Source organism: Salvelinus fontinalis, chromosome 32 (genome assembly GCF_029448725.1).
Source record: "Salvelinus fontinalis isolate EN_2023a chromosome 32, ASM2944872v1, whole genome shotgun sequence".
Taxonomy (NCBI): Eukaryota; Metazoa; Chordata; class Actinopteri; order Salmoniformes; family Salmonidae; genus Salvelinus; species Salvelinus fontinalis.
Window position 1 is genome coordinate 30,419,395 of NC_074696.1, and position 20,741 is coordinate 30,440,135.

Here is a 20,741-nt window from a genome sequence, read left to right on the forward strand (position 1 = left end):
AAACTCAGGATTTTCACAATTCCTGACATTAAATCCTAGTAAAAAAGTCCCTGTCTTAGGTCAGTTAGGATCAACACTTTATTTTAAGAATGTGAAATGTCAGAATAATAGTAGAGAGAATTATTTATTTCAGCTTTTATTTCTTTCATCACATTCCCAGTGGGTCAGAAGTTTACATACACTCAATTAGTATTTGGTAGCATTGCCTTTAAATTGTTTAACTTAGGTCAAATGTTTCAGGTAGCCTTCCACAAGTTTCCCACAATAAGTTGGGTGAATTTTGGCCCATTCCTCCTGACAGAGCTGGTGTAACTGAGTCAGGTTTGTAGGCCTCCTTGCTCGCACACGCTTTTTCAGTTCAACCCACACATTTTCTATAGGATTGAGGTCAGGATTTGTGAAGTATGCTTGTGGTCATTGTCCATTTTGGAAGACCCATTTGCGACCAAGCTTTAACTTCCTGACTGATGTCTTGAGATGTTGCTTCAATATATCCACACAATTTTCCTCCCTCATGATGCCATCTATTTTGTGAGTGCACCAGTCCCTCCTGCAGCAAAGCACCCTCACAACATGCTGCCACCCCTGTGCCTCACGGTTGGGATGGTGTTCTTCGGCTTGCAAGCCTCCCCCTTTTTCCTCCAAACATAATTGTCATTGTTTCATCAGACCAGTTTGGACATAAAAATAGAACTGAGGACTTTTCTTCAAAAAGTACAATCTTTATCCCCATGTGCAGTTGCAAACCGTAGTCTGGCTTTTTTAAATAGCGGTTTTGGAGCAGTGGCTTCTTCCTTGCTGTCGATATAGGACTCGTTTTACTGTGGATATAGATACTTTTGTACCGGTTTCCTCCAGCATCTTCACAAGGTCCTTTGCTGTTGTTCTGGGATTGATTTGCACTTTTCGCCCCAAAGTACATTCATCTCTAGGAGACAGAACGCGTCTCCTTCCTGAGCGGTATGATGGCTGCGTGGTCCCATGATGTTTATACTTGCGTACTATTGTTTGTACAGATGAACGTGGTACCTTCCGGCGTTTGGAAATTGCTCCTAAGGATGAACCAGACTTGTGGAGGTCTACAATGTTTTTCTGAGGTCTTCGCTGATTTCTTTTCATTTTCCCATGATGTCAAGTAAAGACGCACAGAGTTTGAAGGTAGGCCTTGAAATACATCCACAGGTACACCTCCAATTGACTCAAATGATGTCAACTAGCCTATCAGAAGCTTCTAAAGCCATGACATCATTTTCTGGAATTTTCCAAGCTGTTTAAAAGGCACAGTCAACATAGTGGAATTTTGATACAGTGAATTAAGTGAAATAATCTGTCTGTAAACAATTGTTGGTAAAATTAATTGTGTCATGCACAAAGTAGATGTCCTAACCGACTTGCCAAAACTATAGTTTGTTAACAAGAAATTTGTGGAGTGGTTGAAAAACAGAGTTTTAATGACTCCAACCTAAGTGTATGTAAACTTCCGACTTCAACGGTAATTAACAAAATACAATAAATTGATTTAAGAAAAACAATCAAATTCGGCAGTTAACATAAAACATGTATTTTTATACATTAGGCTATATTAAATAAGATTAAATAAAAACTCTTTAATAGCTGCCCTTTAAAATGGCACTTGGTGGTCTTGCAAGGCTTTCCTGTACGTAAAAACACTTACAACACAGCACATTGGTGTTGTATTGTTCTCTGGTAACTCGAAAGAGCAGCTGACCTTGCCCAGCAAGTACAATGAGGGAAAAAATGAAAACAAAAGCCGTGTGGTGTCTAGCAGGGCACTTACCCTCTCAATGATTCAAAGAAAACATGAGGAGTTGCAGAAAAGACCTGCATTCAAACCCACCTGAAGTGGCGGTTGTGTGAGAGGTAACAATGAGACAGGACTTGTCTTCTCTACAGGGTGCTTAGAACACCCAACAGGCCTGCGTGTGACTGTCTATCAAACTAACAGACCCATTTAAGCGGTGACTGCATGGAAGTGTGATGACTGAGAGGGTATGATGATCGAGAAAGAGAGCGAGCGAAAGAGAGCAGGATCAACAGAAAAACGTTACCAACCTGTTGTCCGTATTGCATGCCACCCATGCCGCCGGGGGTGCGTCCCTGCATGCCCATTGGGTATCTCTGAGCCCCTGGGGGTCCGTAGCCCTGGCCTGGGTAGGAGGCACCCTGTTGAGCCCCTGGAGGAGGAGGGCCCTGCCCCTGTCCTTGCTGCTGAGAGTAGGGGTGGACTCCACCGTATCCCTGGCCTCGCATCTTCCCTGCCTGGTCCATAGGGCTGGGAGGCTGGAGAGAGAGAGAGAGAGAGAGGGCTAGTAAAAAAACAAACTTAAGAGATTCATACGTTTATTTCCCTCTTTAACAAACATTACAATAACTGTACTCCTGAATAAAATCATTTGAACCAACTGAACTCATTCAAATGTGACATTGTGATAAATTGTAGACAAGCTAAGTACATTTTTTTTATTTTTATAAAAAACAAACTGCATGAGATCTTACTCCAGATTCCCATAACTAAGCCATGCCACCGGTGGGAAAAGTGAAACCTATGAGGGTATAGCTAAAGAATGCTAACAAAACAGGATTAGTTTCCCACAAAAAAAAACTTGGCCATGAATGAATGAGCCCAGTCTATCCTCCCTCCATCCCTCCGCCAGGAGCATTTGACTGCCCAGGAGATCAGAATGCCAGCGGGAGGATAAAGTTACGTTCTGACGTTGGGGAGTGTTAAAGTTCCTAGGAAAATAATCTGGAGGAAATGGAAGTGTCCGTCTGTTTGTGGTGGCTGGAGGCCTGCCCACCTCTCAGCTGGAGGACTGGAGGGGAGAGAGACATCATGGGAGAGGAGCCTGACCTTGGCTGTACCTGGGGTGGAGTGGGGGGTGGAGTGGCGGGGGGAGCCACATGGCTGGGGCAGCGTCTCACACACACATAAACACACATAGTCGCCTCAGTAATGCGTTGAACACACCGACAGCGTCATAGTGCAAAATAGTATGCAGCATCATCTGGATGTGTGCAACGAAAGTTCAACATTCACCTTCTGCTACTATTTCTGTCAAGCCGTCTACGCATACAGTTTGACGCCTACCTTCTATAAATCTAACGAATGCACCACACCACGAACGTACTGCAACTGCAACGCAATGCTGCAAAGCAAACGCAATGCTGCAAGGCAAACGCAGTGATTCATTGGAAATGAATGTAATTCTGGTGTACCAAAATGCAACGGCGCTGTCGGTGTGTTCCAAGTGTCAGTTTGACTGGACTGGTGGAATACCACCAGCAGTGTTTCCCCTACTACTGAGAGCTGAGGGTGGCTAGTTGGTATGACTCCACTCTTATCTGCATTGTTGGAAAAGGACCCATATGAAAGCATTGCACTCTTAGTCCACACCTGTTGTCTACGAAGCTTGTGACAAATAACTTGATTTGACTTCAATACCTGTTGTTTTCTTATACATCTGAGCCAGTCTGTCTCTTTTCATGTAAAATGCCACTGATGGTGACCGCCAGCATACAATCAGAGAGAGGATACTAGTACAGAGAGAGGATGCTTTGAAGTACCAGGCAGCAGCACCTTGAGCCTCTTGGACCCCAAGACAGGTGGGCAACACAGACACAAGGCCTTCTCACTGCTTCCCACGGTTATTCATCCGTCATGTTTTCCCCTGCCAAACCAAACCTCAGTCCCTGGTTATAGGAAGACAACTATAATGTATTTATAGCCCAGACCAGAGAGGAGGAAGAGGGCAGTGTGCCTGAAACGTAACAGGTCCCAGCTGTATGACTTTTGAACCTGGGCCAGAGACTGGCTCCTCTCCTCTCTTCTTGTCCTGCTTTAATAATGCCGTTTTGGCACCGTATGAATGACACTGGCGGTATGTGGGAGAGGCTAGGGAACTGGTCCCATGGGGGGTTGGGTCAGCATAAGGAGATAACACATTCATCCACTCCACATTTTACCTCCAGCCAGCCCAGCCACCCACAGGGCAGGCCTCTCTCTCCAGGGCTACCCCAGGTTCACAGACAGAGAGTATGTGTGTTACTATACTCCCTAGGGTCATTACAGGACCCCACCACAGGGAGCGATTCTCCTGTGACCGCACTTTTAACCCAGTCTTTCTCGGAGTCTGACTGGATGTGCAGAGGCAGCCAGCCACACGACCCTCTAGCAGTCCTCTGGCTAGAAAAGGTAAATACTGTCTGCAACCACTTTCAAGTTTGACGTATTAAAATGGTTTCATTCATTCAAATGAGGTAAAAACTAAATCACAGTCATTAGTTAACCATCCTCACAGGAGTGTCATCCAACCCCAGTCAGGTGACTGACCATCATCTATACCATTCTTTCATTGATCGGTTTACTTGCAAGCATTTCCTTATATTGTTGAAGTTGTTCAAATGTCTGACACACACACACACACACACACACACACACACACACACACACTGCCCAGTCTCTGAGTCCGAGGCCCTCGGGGATCCCCTTGAGGCGTGTGCGAGAGAGAGATACTTGTCTTTTCATTCTCCTGGATGGAGGTCAAGGATTGCTATGTTATGTTATGTTATTGTTATTGTTATTCTGCTCCTTAACTCACCTATGGAGTACTGTACACCTGGGCAACAGTCTAGTGACTGAATGAAACGCGTTGCTTTGAATAGAATTACAGACACACGAAGGTTGGTATTTCAACGCGTCATAAATCAATTGATGTACTCTACCTATTTCGTCATGATTCATTTTACAATAGCCGTTAATAAATCCTACAATTTTCATTTTTGTCTCAAACTATTAATTTGCACACAAAAAAAATGAATCGTGCTACTGAAGGTAGGCCTAGCGTTAGCTACCGCTAGTTGGCGCTACCTGCACCAAAACAGTGTTATTTTTCATCCTATAGCTTGTTCTTCATCTTTCTTATAAATAGTGAGCCAACATGTTTTCAGCATTCCCTGACTGATCAAACCTTGTTTAATCATGCTCCCTTATCTCTCTACAGCAGACATATGGTGAGCAATATGTTTGGAACATCAAATCGCAATACATGTTGTCGGCACCTAAGTATGGTAATATGGTATTGTGAGGTCAGATGAGTTTGCAGAGGCATGTTTGTTGCTGTTGTGTAGCCTTCATTCTGAGTTCATGTGCAAGTGTGTTCACTTCTAAACTGACTGGTGAGAACGACAGTAAAAAGATAGCGGCTGGAGACGTTCAAAGGTTTATGACAGTCAGAGACTCTCCCTCTCTCTACCCCAAAAGGTCCTCTCTCTCTCCCTCTCTCTACCCCAAAAGGTCCTCTCTCTCTCCCTCTCTCTACCCCAAGAGGTCCTCTCTCTCTCTCCCTCTCTCTACCCCAGAAGGTCCTCTCTCTACCCCAGAAGGTCCTCTCTCTACCCCAGAAGGTCCTCTCTCTACCCCAGAAGGTCCTCTCTCTCCCTCTCCCTCTCTCTACCCCAGAAGGTCCTCTCTCTACCCCAGAAGGTCCTCTCTCTACCCCAGAAGGTCCTCTCTCTCTCTCTCTCTCTCGCTCTACACCACACCGTTCTCTCCCTCTCTCTCCCCCACACGGTCCCTCTGAATTTCAATTTCAATTCAAGGCCTTTATTGGCATGGGAAACATATGTTAATATTGCCAAAGCAAGAAGTAGACAAAAATGAACAGTAAACATTACACTCACAGAAGTTCCAAAAGAATAAAGACATTTCAAATTTCATATGGCTATATACAGTGTTGTAACGATGTGCAAATAGTTAAAATACAAAAGGGAAAATAAATAAACATAAATATGGGTTGTATTTACAAAGATGTTTGTTCTTCACTGGTTGCTCTTTTCTTGTGGCAACAGGACACAAAAATTGCTGCTGTGATGGCACACTGTGGTATTTCCCCCAGTAGATAGAGTTTTATCAAAATTGGGTTTGTTTTCAAATTCTTTGTGCGTCTGTGTTATCTGAGTGAAATATGTGTCTCTTATATGGTCATACATTTGGCAGGAGGTTAGGAAGTGCAGCTCAGTTTCCACCTCATTTTGTGGGCAGTGTGAACATAGCCTGTCTTCTCTTGAGAGCCAGGTCTGCCTACAGCTGCCTTTCTCAATAGCAAGGCTATGCTCACTGAATCTGTACATAGTAGAGAGCTTTCCTTAAGTTTGGGTCAGTCACAGTGATCAGGTATTCTCTGTTTAGGGCCAGATAGCATTCGAGTTTGCTCAGTTTTTCTGTTAATTACTTTACACATTGGAAATAATTACCTTTTTGTTTTCTTATGATTTGGTTGGCCCCCCCCACACTCAGTCCCTCCCTCCCGTTACCCCCACATGGTCCCTCCCGCTACCCACACTCTTCCCCACCCCCCCCACACGGTCCGTCCCGCTACCCACACGGTCCCTCCCGCTACCCGCTACTCACACTCTTCCTGAAGCTCCTCACACGGTCCCCCGGCGCTCCCCGCCACACTGTCCCCCTCTCCACCACACTGTCCCCCTCTCCACCACACCGTCCCCCTCTCCACCACACCGTCCCCCTCTCCACCACACTGTCCCCCTCTCCACCACACTGTCCCCCTCTGTCCCTCCCTCGCTACTCCACACTCACCCTCCCTTGCTCTCTGCCCAGTCATCTAATCAATTGCTTTAAGGAAACTCCTCCCTCCTTCATCCTTTCTTTCCCCTTTCCCCCTAAAAATAAATAAATGCAATTAGCACATGGCTAATCTGCATAGAGGAAAGCCAGAACACTCTTGGCCTTTGAGGTGCTGTGTGTGTGTGTGTGTGTGTGTGTGTGTGTGTGTGTGTGTGTGTGTGTGTGTGTGTGTGTGTGTGTGTCTCGGTGGACTCAAACAGATGGGCTAGGGGCAGACGATAAACAAGTCCTGCTAATTTAATCCGCCACATGGCCTAGGATCTACACAGACTTTTGTTCTGTTGTAAAGCCCTGCACACACTGACACACTCACTCAGGGGCCCCCTTAGACGGCCGTCACTGTCACTTACACCCCATGACTTCATGGTTGGCTTTGAGTATATCAAACATGGACGTTAGGGTACTTAGAACGGCTACTTCGAGCCTAAGAAATAACTTGCAAACCTACTGAATAGGCCTAATCCAATGAGTGTGCACACGTGCTAAGGAAAAAGAATACTCTTTGCTTTCACAAAAGTGTATGAAGAGAGGAGCAAGAACAACATTAAGACCACGTTTTATACCAGTATGTCCCTGGTTCCCCTGACTATCACAGGCCTAAAGCAAGAGTTGGTGAAACACTTTACAAACTAACGCAACCGCTAAGAAAAGCAATGTCTATTAACAGTCGATTACCCGTTGATTTCTAAAATAAAATATTATGTCTGGTGGGCCAAATAGTCATTTGTCTGAGCGTGTCTGCAACCATCCATATCAGTTAAAGAGCTAAACGTAAACAAAAGGAAAGTTAAACCCATGCCATGTTCTCAATAAGCCTCTTTCCTTCCCACCATATCGGCTGGTCTGCCACACTGACAACAGCAGTGGTTAGAACTCCAAGCTGACCGCTACATGACTCTGGAATAAAACAAGAAACACCTCTCCTGCTTACTCTCCTACGGTCTGAGCACACACAGACAGAGAGTCTGAGGCACCACACTACTAATACAGCAGTACACACACACAGATATTCCTCCAGCTGTTCGCAAGAACTCTAAAGATATACAGAACAAAACTACAAGTGGTCACACACCCCGCAGATTAAAAACGCTTCATTTCAACCCTGTTGGAAGCTAACGGGATGAAACAAGGTTACCAGGCCTTAACTTCTCTAGGGTAGGTGGCAGCATTCGGAATTTTGAATGAAAAGCATGCCCAAATTAAACTGCCAGCTACTCATCCCCAGAAGATAAGATATGCATTTTATTAGTAGATTTGGATAGAAAACACTCTGAAGTTTCTAAAACTGTTTGAATCATGCCTGTGAGTATAACAGAACTTATTTAGCAGGTGAAACCGCGAGGACAAACCATTCAGATTTTTTCTTTTTAGGTCACTCTCTTTTCAATGGATTTTCATTGGGAATCCAGATTTCTAAGGGACCTTCTTGCAGTTCCTACCGCTTCCACTGGATGTCAACAGTCTTTAGAAATTGGTTGAGGTTATTCCTTTGTGTAATGCAGAAGTACGGCCATCTTGAACGAGAGTCACTTTAAGTGTCCTGTTTGTTAAAGGCGCGTGACCAGAAAGTTAGCTACAGTTTGTTTTAATCCTGTATTGAACACAGATCATCCAGTCTTCAATTTGATCGATTATTTACGTTAAAAAAATACCTAAAGTTGTATTACAAAAGTAGTTTGAAATGTTTTGGCAAAGTTTACAGGTAACCTTTGAGATATTTTGTAGTTACGTTTCACAAGTTGGACATTTTGGATATATATCGACGAAATTAATCGAACAAAAGGACAATTTGTGATGTTTATGGGACATATTGGAGTGCCAACAACAGAAGCTCGTCAAAGGCATGAATTAAATTTTTATTTCTGCGTCTTGTGTCGCGCCTGCAGGGTTGAAATATGCTTCTCTCTCTTTGTTTACTATGGTGTTATCCTCAGATAATAGCATCGTTTGCTTTCGCAGAAAAGCCTATTTGAATACTGACATGTTGGCTGGATTCACAACCAGTGTAGCTTTAATTTGGTATCTTTCATGTGTGATTTAATGAAAGTTTGATTTTTATAATAATTTATTTGAATTTGGCGTTCTGCATTTTCTCTGGCTTTTGGCCAAGTGAGACAGTAGCGTCCCGCCTAAACTCAGATTTTTGGATATAAATATGAACTTTACCAAACAAAACATACATGTATTGTGTAACATGAAGTCCTATGAGTGTCATCTGATGAAGATCATCAAAGGTTAGTGATACATTTTATCTCTATTTCTGCTTTTTGTTACTCCTCTCTTTGGCTGGAAAAATGGCTGTCTTTTTCTGTGACTTGGCTCTGACCTAACATAATCGTTTGGTGTGCTTTTGTCGTAAAACCTTTTTGAAATCGGACACTGTGGCTGGATTTACAACAAGTGTATCTTTAAAATTATGTAAAATACTTGTATGTTTGAGGAATGTAAATGATGGGATTTCTGTTGTTTTGAATTTGGCGCCCTGCAGTTTCACTGGCTGTTGACGAGGTGAGACGCAGCGTCCCACATACCCTAGAGAAGTTAAGTTCTGAGCCTAAAACCTACATAAAAGATGGGAGGCTCTTATGATCACCATTCTCTTCCCTGTGAGCTGATCTCGTCCAGAGGGGCCCAGTCATTTTCTTCATTCGGGCCGGTTGCTTTCACTTGGCTCCGGCCCAGAGAACCACAGGACAAATCACCTGAATGTTGAACTCTGCTATTAGACTAGATAGGCTACCCTTCTTCAAATGTATTATTAACCAAATATTGCCTGCAAAGTACTTTCTGGCTTAGGTTGAGAGAAGAACAAAGCGGTCGCCTTCACACACTAAACACAATATTACAGATCAAATTGTCTGACTTTCTTCTATCTATTCAGCGACAACAAATCATTCTCCCATTTGACAGAGGAAATGGGGCGGCAGGTAGCCTAGTGGTTAGAGCGTTGGACTAGTAACCGAAAGGTTGCAAGATCGAATCACCAAGCTGACTAGGTAAAAATCTGTCGTTCTGCCCCTGAACCGTCATTGAAAATAAGAATTTGTTCTTAACTGACTTGCCTAGTTAAATAAAAGGTTAAATAAATCGAATTAAAAAAACAAAAGTCAAGTATTTGTTCTGACTTGTTCCTTCTTCTTTAGGCAGCATGGTATTAGGTCAATGATAGAAGATATTGAACAAGACCCTCCACTGAAGAACATTAACCTGTTACTGTCATACCCATCTTCTAGCCAGATCACCATTCCTGACCTGAAGAGAGGCTGGGGGTGCTGGTGGTTGGACTGAGGAAGAAATGAAACAGGCTCACGTCATAGAGTACAACCCAAGATTAGAATGATTCTGCTTTTTGATTGGCCTACCAACGTCCCACCTCTGCTCAAATTTCATTGGCCACGCCATTGTCACCAACCCAGAAGTGAAGACATATAAACAGCTAATAAGGAATTATTTTGGCTCAGGTTTAGGGGTAATGTCATGGTTAGGGTTAGTGGTTAAAATCAATGTGGCACATTTGGCAAACCTTTATTTTAACCCGTAGAGTGTGCCTGTTTTATGCATCAGCCAAAGAGGTAAGACAATCCCATGACGTCCCAGCCATATGGCCACAGGTCAGATGACGTCCTCAGTGTTTATACCAGCCTGACTATCAGCCACGATGACCACAGTGGCCTGGCATGGATGACACCTTACGATAATAAGTGTGTCACTCAGTCACTATACGAACATTTACATGCCAGAAATAACCATCAGAACAAAGCCAGCGGGGCCAAGCCAGGCAGGCAAAGAGGAACAGAAGGTGCTTAAGGAACTGACTGGGTCACAAGCCTAACCCACTAACACTCTTAGTCACACAACACCTGACTGACAGTGATGCCATTCCCCCTAGTCTCAACTGACTCATGTAGCGGTAGTTGGTCGCCGGTATAGGTAAGCACGCCTCAGAGGGGGAGTAGAACCGTTGGACTGGTGAATTTGCACATCCAGTACTTCAATGGAACGAAGCACCAACAGTTAGCGATACACACACTTCGCTAAGCCATAGTTAGGCTTGAGGCATGCAAATTCTGGGGTCGTGGAGAGGTTGATGCATGGCAGGAGATAAACTCTGCAGCCTGCCACACCTACACTTGGACTACATGCTGGTGGAGGCTGAGACCCAAGGATAAACGGTACTAACATGTTTCAGAAGAAGAAAAATGGTAGTTGCCTTGCCCTACCAGTAGCTGTACCGTTTAACTTTAACATGGTCAATGATGTTATTCCCCAAGATGCATTGCAAGAAAACCCTCCAACGTCTGCTTTCCCACCCCTCATGAAGCCAATGGCATTTTAGCACAGAGAGCTAGCCTGAGTCCTGAGCAGAGCTGTGAATGAAAAGATGTGAAGTACAGTAACAATCTACCTGCACCCCCCAGAATCAACAACTGAGACGCCATTCCCCCCTCAGTAGCCACACATTTAAAGGTTAACCTGTTTCTCCATAAAACACACAATACATTATGCAAATAAAGTCTGCAGCGCTGCGCTAGCTAGGAGAGAAGCATATTACTATTCTAATTTAGTGCATTTTAAATAAATAAACATTTTGGACAATTTGATGCTTTAATTAGCTGTACATTCCAACCTGGACCAGAGTAACAGCCCAAGTTTGACATTTTTTCCAAACATGGGGAGACAAGAGGAATTTGACTACATTTTCAATGGGTTTGCCCTTTTTTGTGTGTGTGTGTAGTCTTAAATAAATGCTCGCATTTATGTTTTAAGCTGCACACCTTGTATGCTTCGCCTAGTGGTAGACCACTAGCATAGTCCCAATCCCTTACCACTGCTCTAAGGGCAGTGGCTGGTACAAGTACAAGAAGGAGAGTGAATGATTTGAGGATGGGAAAAACAGGTAAAAAGTGAACTGATGAAGGCAGGAAACAACGGTGGACACAACGTGTGGAATGAGAGAATAATGTAGGGTCACAGTAAAAAAATGAAGACGAGAGACTATCCTTCGTTTGCGCCACCTCCTAGACTGTTGTTTCAGGGATGGAGAAAGACTTCAGTACTGTGTTACTGAAGAGAAGAGACGGATGGCTGGTGGCACGTGGAGCAGGTCACAGAGAGGATCCTCCTGAGGCTTCTGCCACACAGGAACACACAGACACACACTGCCAAGGACACACACACACAGCTGTCACAGGCAGCCAAAGATCATTCACAAAAACACCCTCCCCCCCAAGGGTATCACTGACACTCTTTCTCCCTCACACACACACACCAGCCCGTCACACAGGGCGTGCACACACAAACACAAACAGAGTGTTGTGAGGCAGCGTGCTGTCCTGACCGTGTGGCTAATCACTACTCAGAACTGCAGACAGAGAGGGAGAGAAATTAGCGGAGAGAATCTTTGAGTGCACAGCCAGAATACAGTAGAACACACCTCCTGTCCAATCCACTGGCTACACAGCACACCACAGTCCCCACCACCTCACCGGCTACAGCAGTGTTTCTCAACTCTGGTCCTCTCCAGTACATCTTGGTTGCAGAGATTGACAACATTCACCTTAAAAATCAGTAATCATGCTCCTATCAAAATTTACCGATAAGATTCCACAAACTGGAGAATTCATCACCCGTCTGTATGGGAAGGCAAGTTCATAGTGCAGGGAAACAGACCAAAGCCAGTCAAACGGAGACTTCACTTGGACTTTGGTCCACTATCACATCAAGGCACTCAGTCAAACTTCTATACCACACAGACACAACCTTTCTCTAGCTGAATGTGCTGTGTGGATCACTAGCATATGTCCACGTTGGTAGATACTATTATTTCAAGGTTTTTATTGTCAAAGTAAATGGACTCTAACCAGATTTGATTTCAGCCTGACGAGCGGTTCTCTCCCAGAAAAGGACTGGGTCTGTTTGTCAGCAGACATCAGAGTCAACCGTTACGCTAGGTTTTACAACCAAAAGGACCAATTAGCCCACTGATATTAGGTTAGACATCTCTCACAGCTTCATCTTTGCCTCAACCGATCTTAATCGTGCAATTGGTTTCTCCATCAATCAATAAATTCATTAATTTAAAGCAACATGTCACAAAGTGCTTTGCAGTAATTGGGACTAGACCCCAAAAGAGCGAGCACAGCGGAAAGGAAAAACTATTTTGCCATCTACTCCCAAGTCCCACAGTCTCAGCACAAACCCCTCTAACAACCTGGCCATAGAGCAGGGAAATACAGTGGTGAACTCTGTCCACAGATCTATAGAAATACATGAACTCCAAATACAGAAACAACTGAAAGGCATTAAAAGTCAGTAACATAGTGATATTGTAGCCTAGGCAGGCACAGCAAATGAATGAAAAGGCATCTAGGAAGCTGAGGAGAGGCAAAGGCATTTCTATTCTGGTGTAACAACCGTTGGAGCATGAGTTTATGTGAGCAGCACAATTCACGAATAACATCTGTCAATCACAGATCGGATTTTAACAACATAACTTGATTTAACACAAGTCTCTCAGAGGAGATTGCCACTTGAAACTGCATAATTCTAATTTCTTCGAATCTCCAGCATCTCCACATGCAGAACCGTGGCTGAATGAATCACAAATTGCAGTCCTGGGTATTAAATTGTCCTCTACACAGCCTGCATACAGGAGAATTAACAGGAGTCTGCAAACACCTGAGAGAAAGAACAAACTTTAATGAAGGCAAACTTAAATCCGTTTTACCTCATTTCTACCAGCATGTCAAGTGCAACCAGAGGAAAAATTAATAATAATAAATAAATAAACTCTACACCACCTTTACTCCACACACACAGACGCGTACAAAGCTCTCCCTCGCCCTCCATTTGACAAATCTGACCATAATTATATCCCCCTAATTCCTGCTTACAAGCAAAAACTAAAGCGGGAAGTACCTGTGACTCGCTCAATACGGCAGGGGTCAGATGACGCGGATGCTACGCTACAGGACTGTTTTGCTAGCACAGACTGGACTATGTTCAAGGATTCATGCAATGGCATTGAGTATACCACCGCAGTGACCGGCTTCATCAATAAGTGCATCGACAACGTCCTCCCCACAGTGCCCGTACGTACATTTCCAAACCAGAAGCCATGGATTACAGGCAACATAAGCACCGAGCTAAAGGCTAGAGCTGTCGCTTTCATGGAGCGGGACACTAATCTGGATGCTTATAAGAAATCCCGCTACGCCCTTAGACGAACCATCAAACAGGCAAAGCGTCAATACAGGACTAAGATTTAATCGTACTATACCGGCTCGGAGCTCGTCGGATGTGGCAGGCCTTGAAAAATATTACGGATTACAAAGGGAAACCCAGCAGCGATCTTCCCAGTGACGTGAACCTACCAGACGAGCTAAATGCCTTTTATGCTTGCTTCGAGGCAAGCAACACTGAAGCATGCATGAGAGCACCAGCTATCCCAGATGACTGTTTGATCACGCTCTCCATAGCCAATGTGATCAAGACCTTTAAACAGGTCAACATTCATAAAGCCACGGGGCCAGACGGATTCCCAGGGTGCGTACTCAAAGCATGCGCGGACCAACTGGCAGGTGTCTTCACTGACATTTTCAACCTCTACCTGACCTAGTCTGTAATACCTACATGTTTCAAGCAGACCAACCGTCCCTGTGCCCAAGAAAGCAATAGTAACCTGCCTAAATGATTACCGCCCGTAGCACTCACGTCAGTAGCCTGAAGTGCTTTGAAAGGCTGGTCATAGCTCACATCAACGCCATCCTGCCGGAAACCCTAGACCCACTCCAATTCGCATACCGCCCCAACAGATCCAAAGATGACGCAATCTCAATCGCATTCCACACTACCCTTTCCCACCTGGACAAAAGGAACACCTATATGAGAATGCTGTTCATTGACTACAGCTCAGCATTCAACACCATAGTGCCCACAAAGCTCATCACTAAGCTAAGGGCCCTGGGACTAAACACCTCCCTCTATAACTGGATCCTGGGCATCAGACGGGCCGCCCCCCGGTGGTAAGGGTAGGCAAAAACATCTGCAGCGCTAATCCTCAACACTGGGGGCCCTCTGGGGTGCATGCTTAGTCCCCTCATGTACTCCCTGTTCACCCACGACTGCGTGGCCAAGCACAACTCCAACACCATCATTAGGTTTTCTGACGACACAACAGTGGTGGGCCTGATCACCAACAACGAGACAGCCTATAGGGAGGAGGTCAGAGACCAGGCAGTGTTGTGCCAGGACAACAACCACTTCTTCAATGTGAGCAAGACAAAAAAGGAGCTTATCGTTGACTATAGGAAAAGGAGGGCCGAACAGACCTCCATTAACATTGACGGGGCTGAAGTGGAGCAGGTCGAGAGTTAAGTTCCTTGGTGTCCACCTCATCAACAAACTATCATGGTCCAAACACACCAAGACAGTTGTGAAGAGGGCACTACAACACCTTTTCCCCTCACGAGACTGAAAAGATTTGGCATGGGTCCCCAGATCCTCAAAATGTTCTACAGCTGCACCATGGAGAGCATCCTGACCGGTTGCATCACCGTCTGGTATGGCAACTGCTCGGCATCTGACCGTCTAGAGGATAAAATGCCATTTCATTATTGACTGAATTGACACTAGCTGATATGACATTGCCACAATGAGGAGCATTGAAGCTGTATTGTATTGACACTTATGCTACAATAAATGTTACACGCTGCATGATTGGAAGCTAGATGCATGATCTAGCTACCAAGTCTAGGACCAAAAGGCCCCTTAACAGATTCTACCCCCAAGCCATAAGACTGCTGAACAATTAAATAGTCTGGGTGGCCATTTGATTACATTGACACCCCCCTCCGTTTTTAACACTGCTACTACTCGCTGTTTATTATCTATGCATAGTCACTTTACAAATGACCTCAACTAACCTATACCCACGCACATTGACTCGGTACCAGTACCCCCTGTATATAGCCTTGTTATTGTTATGTAATGTTCTTGTGTTACGTGATTTGATTTTTTTATGTTTCAGTTTATTTAGTAAATACTTTCTTAACTCTATTTCTTTAACTGCTTCGTTGGTTAATTAAATTTGCTTCGATAGTGTCTTTAAGACAGGTATTCCACGAGGCATGCGAGTCTCTGGGGGGGGAAATAATAAAACTGAATAATTCAATTGGTGTTACAGTAATCGGAAAGGGTAATGAACCACCGAGCTAACCAATAACTTGTTTAAAATGTTGATTTAATGTTTTGTAATGTTGAATATTATATGACCATTTAGGGCTTACAACTGCAAATGACAATTGCCAAGAAACGGAAATCAACAAATTCCATCTAAACTTCAATGGATAGAAATTACAAATAGGCCTAGCTACTCAATATTCAGGAGGTCAGCGCTATAGCTAGCCTACACGTGGTTGATGATATTCTAAAACCGGAATACACCATTTGTCTGTTGACATGGTTACACACTGTGCAGCATCACATGTGAAAGTAATCATAGCAACCCAGTGAACAGAGCAGTGACACTTGGCTGACACCTTGGCTGCTTGTAAACACTACAATTACTGCAGCCATCAGATTCTCCTCACAGAACACAAGTCAGATTCTGAAACACACTGTAGAACCACAGAGCACCTGTCAGATTCAAAGAATACAACACATTCTGAAACACACTGTAGAATCACAGAGCACCTGTCAGATTCTCTCAAAGAATACAACACATTCTGAAACACACTGTAGAACCACAGAGCACCAGTCAGATTCTCTCAAAGAATACAACACATTCTGAAACACACTGTAGAACCACAGAACACCAGTCAGATTCTCAAACAGAACCACATAACTCCTGTCTCTCCTCTACAAGATGATCCTAGATCAGCTAGTAACACTATTCTAGCATGGGGGAAACAGCCACACCTACTCCCTCTGCTGTTCCAAAGTCAGCACTTGAGTTCTGCCACATCTCCAATCTGCCTGTGGAGCTGTACATGCATGTATAAGTATGAACACAGTATTTTTGCATGAAGGCTACGGCTGAGATTTTACCTAAATGTACACTAAACAAATTTAGCTGTACTGTATTATTTGAGTGGCAGGCAATAGTCATCATGCAAATTACTGCAGAGGAACTTACACAACATAATGTGTTCAATGAAACCATCCATAAAGTATATTTTGCACATTGTTATTTTATTTAGCATGCTTGGACACACGCATTACAGCTGAAATGTAGGCCGCTGCATGCTGACCACAATACAAATACATATTTTGCTTGCATATCAAGTAGGCTAAATGTCATGCACAGACGGTTAAACAGGCTAAAGCGCGTGAATAATATGCGTAATGTCATCTTGACACTGCCAGAGTATATGAGCTGATGTGGGTGATTTCTACAGCGTTACATTGGACGCAATTACAAATGGCCAGGAGCAGGAGATGGGGAGCCAATCAGATCTCAGCTAGCATGTCAACCTAAGACCAACTGTCTCCTGGCTTTGACAGAAGGATTTTACCTCCATAATTCAAATCCCAAAGCAAAGCAATCTGTTCGTTCTCAAATCACTGGCCGTGTTTACTACCGGTACAGAGACAACTCCGGAATACAGGGGCAAAATATAACGTCTCTCTATCGTTAACTACAATGTAACAATCGGAACAATCATCAGAACATACAATATAACCAGCTGGCGGGGAAAATGTTGCAACTGAAGGATAGTTATTTGCTACATTTACAAACGTCGACCACAGTCAGGTGTACTTTTAGATATACAATCCGTTCTGCTTGCTTCTAACAAACTATTCCAATATAATCTTACGTCATGTGTCATTTACATCTCGCCGTTTAAAATTGGTGTGAAAGCTTGCAACAAACTTCAGGGCTACATGGAGTGGATATAGCATACAAATACATTTTGCAGTGATTCGTTAGCGACATAGCTAACGTTAGCTGGATAAATAACTGTCATTCGGCTTTATACAATACACGCTTTACTAAGAAAGAAAAATACATTTAGCCTTCCAATTTCTCCTCTCAAACTTGTCCACTTTGCCCCTGACCAGGCAAAAGCTTCACATCTTTACCAGCTCAGTGAGTTTGGTATTTTAGCACAGACATGGCTTGTTTCTGTTTAAATACTCTTATAGGAGGTGGTGTAAGGAGAAAACAGAGGCAGCCATTTTAGAGAGCTACCTAGCTAAGCTACATAGGCAATGGCTGTTCCATTGCAACCCTTCACTACTACACAGAGCTGTCTGCAACTTGCTCAAAGTGCACCAGTACTGAGAGAAAAGTTTACCTGGTTTCTGTTCAGAGGTCCCGTGTTCCCAGGTCCCGTGTTCCCTGGGCTCATTGGAGGCGGATGGTGGGTCCTTTGTTGCCAACCCGGATGGCCCCCACCATACTGACTGCTGGCCATATCTGCTGCTCCCTTGCTAGCCCCTTCCTGGTTACTATAGTCTCCTTGTGGGTAATTCTGGTAGGTCCTCGTTGAGCTGGGAGACGTTAGGAGCTGATTTAAAGTCGGGGTAGACGTGGGTTGTAGGTTTCCTATGTTATACCTCTGATTATTGTACGAGGCAGCCATAGCTGTAGTTCCGCCTGCTGGCTGTTGCTTGCCTGGCTGCCCCCCAGCCGCCGGGGGCTGGTTATTACGCGGGGAATTCATGGCGTATCCTTGGCCCTGATAAGAAGTCCGGTTCGGGAAGGGGCTGTAGTTGTTAAAATGGTTGGGGTAGCCGTGCTCGTGTGAGTTGGGCGGGTATGGGTCCATCATGTTACCTGGCTGCACTGCCGGCCCCGCTGCAGCTGCCATGCCAGGGCTTTGTTGTCCGCCATGTTGATGAAAAGGGCCCCGGCTGTAGTGCTGGTTGTAACCGTAAGGAGGTGGAGGGAATGAGCCCTGATGGTGATGGCCCATCCCGGGGTGGTTATTCCCCTCCGGTCCCCCAGTATCATTCTGGTTGTTATTATTATTCACCCTGGACGAATTCCCGTTCCCGTTCTTCATGTCAGGCTCCCCTCCTCCCCCTACATTTCCAGCATCGGCCCCGTCCTGCAGATCCTTCTGTCCCGGAGATCCGTTGTCAGATCCCGGTTCTTTATTTACATGTTGTTTCTCTCCCGGTACCGACTCCTCCAGTGGGTCCCGATCCGGCTTTTTAAGTTCGGATGGCGGGCTAGTGTTGAGAGTGGCGACGCTAGCGACCTGCGCGGCCATGATATCCCTCTCTGCCTCTCACAGCGAGTCACTCACAATCGAGCTCTCTGAATAGCATTAAACATAAATACAATTGTTTATAACAATGTACCCGTGTCCCGGATCATTCCCCCTTCCTCCGGACCGAATCCGGCATCCACTCCCGTCTCCGATTCGACTGGAAAGTTACTGGAAGAATAGATCCAGGGAATTAAATTAACCAACAGAGAATGTGGGAAGGCTTCTCTTACAGAACGAGAGTGTGAGCAAGAAACCTACCAAACCAGCACGAGGCTCGGCGAGACACAGCCATTTTACTGAAGCGTTCAGATGAACGCAAAACACGGAGCGGATTCAACCAGTAGGTAGGAGGCGACTAGGCTACAACAAGCAGGGATAAAGGATGTATTTGGTTTATTTTGAAGGGGTTATAGAGCTAGTCCTAGAGAGACTATAGTAGAACATGATAAATAATGTGACTTATAAATGGAACATAATTCATAACATTCAGCATTTCGGCTATTTTGTGGACAACCACATAATCTGTAAATCATAAATTATTTCCATTACAGGCTATATAGATTTGTCTAAAAGCTTCAATCTGCATAGTTATAATGCATTTAGTTTTCATTTTATACAGAGTAGACACATATGAATATGTTACTGGGAGACTATATAATTCTACACACAATATAAGTCTATGTTTATAATTGCATCGTATCAACAATATATTCACACAGTTACAGAGTATTAAGATTGGGATTGACTCCTGCCATGTGCTGAGAGAGAACGACAGAACTAGCATAAGCAGAGGGCTTGATATGTGGAGAGGAAAGCAATAAATTACAGTGTGTGTGTGTGAGAGAGAGCGAGAGAGAGTGTGTAATGTTTACTGTACATTTTTTATTGTTTATTTCACTTTTGTTTATTATCTATTTCACTTGCTTTCGCAATGTAAACATATGTTTCCCATGCCAATAAAGCCTTTTGAATGGAATTGAGAGACAGAGAGAGAGCGAGAGAAAGAAGGATAGAAAAGGAAGAAGGATGGGGGATGGACTGAGCCAGTCACAGAGCAGGAAGTGAAGAGAAAAAAAGAGAAAAGCAGAGTGAGAGAGAGAAAACAAAATTGAAATAGAAATTGAGAGAAAACAAACAGTGTAAGCCACTGACAAATACTACATATAATGCTATATCTAAAGCGAAATTAACCGTTGAAAATGTGTGTGTGGTTTCGTAGAATAGCCTATAGGATAAAAGAGGAGATTTTGAGAAAGAATAAAGTAAATAATCAAATGACAACAGCCACGCTCTCCTCTTCCCCACTCTGCTGCTCTCTCTCTCTCTCTCTCTCCCTCCCCACCCCCTCTCCTCATTCTCTCCGCCTGCCTGCCTGCCTCGTGTTCTCTCCTAGCAGCAGCAGCCTCTCTCTGCTTGCAAAAGCAGCAGAACTTTGCTATCAGCGCGTGGGGGATGGGCAGCACAGCACACAGCTCAGCACAGCCCTTTTCTCCTCTACAATGCAGGGCTTTCTGGCGACGAGGTACAGCGGCCAGGCTCATACTACTGACTAGCATGGGAAAGGGGGATCCCCTTAGTTTAAGTTTGTTTCGTTTTTTTTCTCTGAAATGTGCATTAAGGGAGAAAGGACAGACAGGCTGTAAAAGGAGGGAGGGAGGTGTGGGGGTGGGGGCCAGAAGCCTAACTGACTATATTGGCTAGGGAGGGAGGAGTGTTGCTGTGTGCTGCTAGAATATAGAGAGAGGCAGACAGAGGAGAGGGGGGGTTGGGATCGTTCTTTCTTTTCTTCTCAGCATAAACTTGGTGTTTATCATAAGGGGGCCCTGTCTATTTTTTACCCCTCCTGTCCTATTTTCCAC

The 20,741-nt window shown here is 44.5% G+C and overlaps 1 protein-coding gene across 2 annotated transcripts in view; it reads right to left on the minus strand.

Moving 5' to 3' along the window:
• LOC129831063 (AT-rich interactive domain-containing protein 1A-like) overlaps window positions 1-19,204 on the minus strand; it is a 53,865-nt gene extending 34,661 nt beyond the window's left edge. For both annotated transcript variants that reach the window (XM_055894080.1, XM_055894079.1), the window contains exons 1-2: window positions 17,962-19,204; window positions 2,074-2,301 (exon numbers count right to left, since the gene is read on the minus strand). In XM_055894080.1, the coding sequence (XP_055750055.1) occupies window positions 2,074-2,301; window positions 17,962-18,882 (1,149 nt within the window). In that variant the 5' untranslated portion in view covers window positions 18,883-19,204. The remainder of the gene's footprint in view (window positions 1-2,073; window positions 2,302-17,961) is intronic.
• Window positions 19,205-20,741: the final 1,537 nt, after the last annotated feature.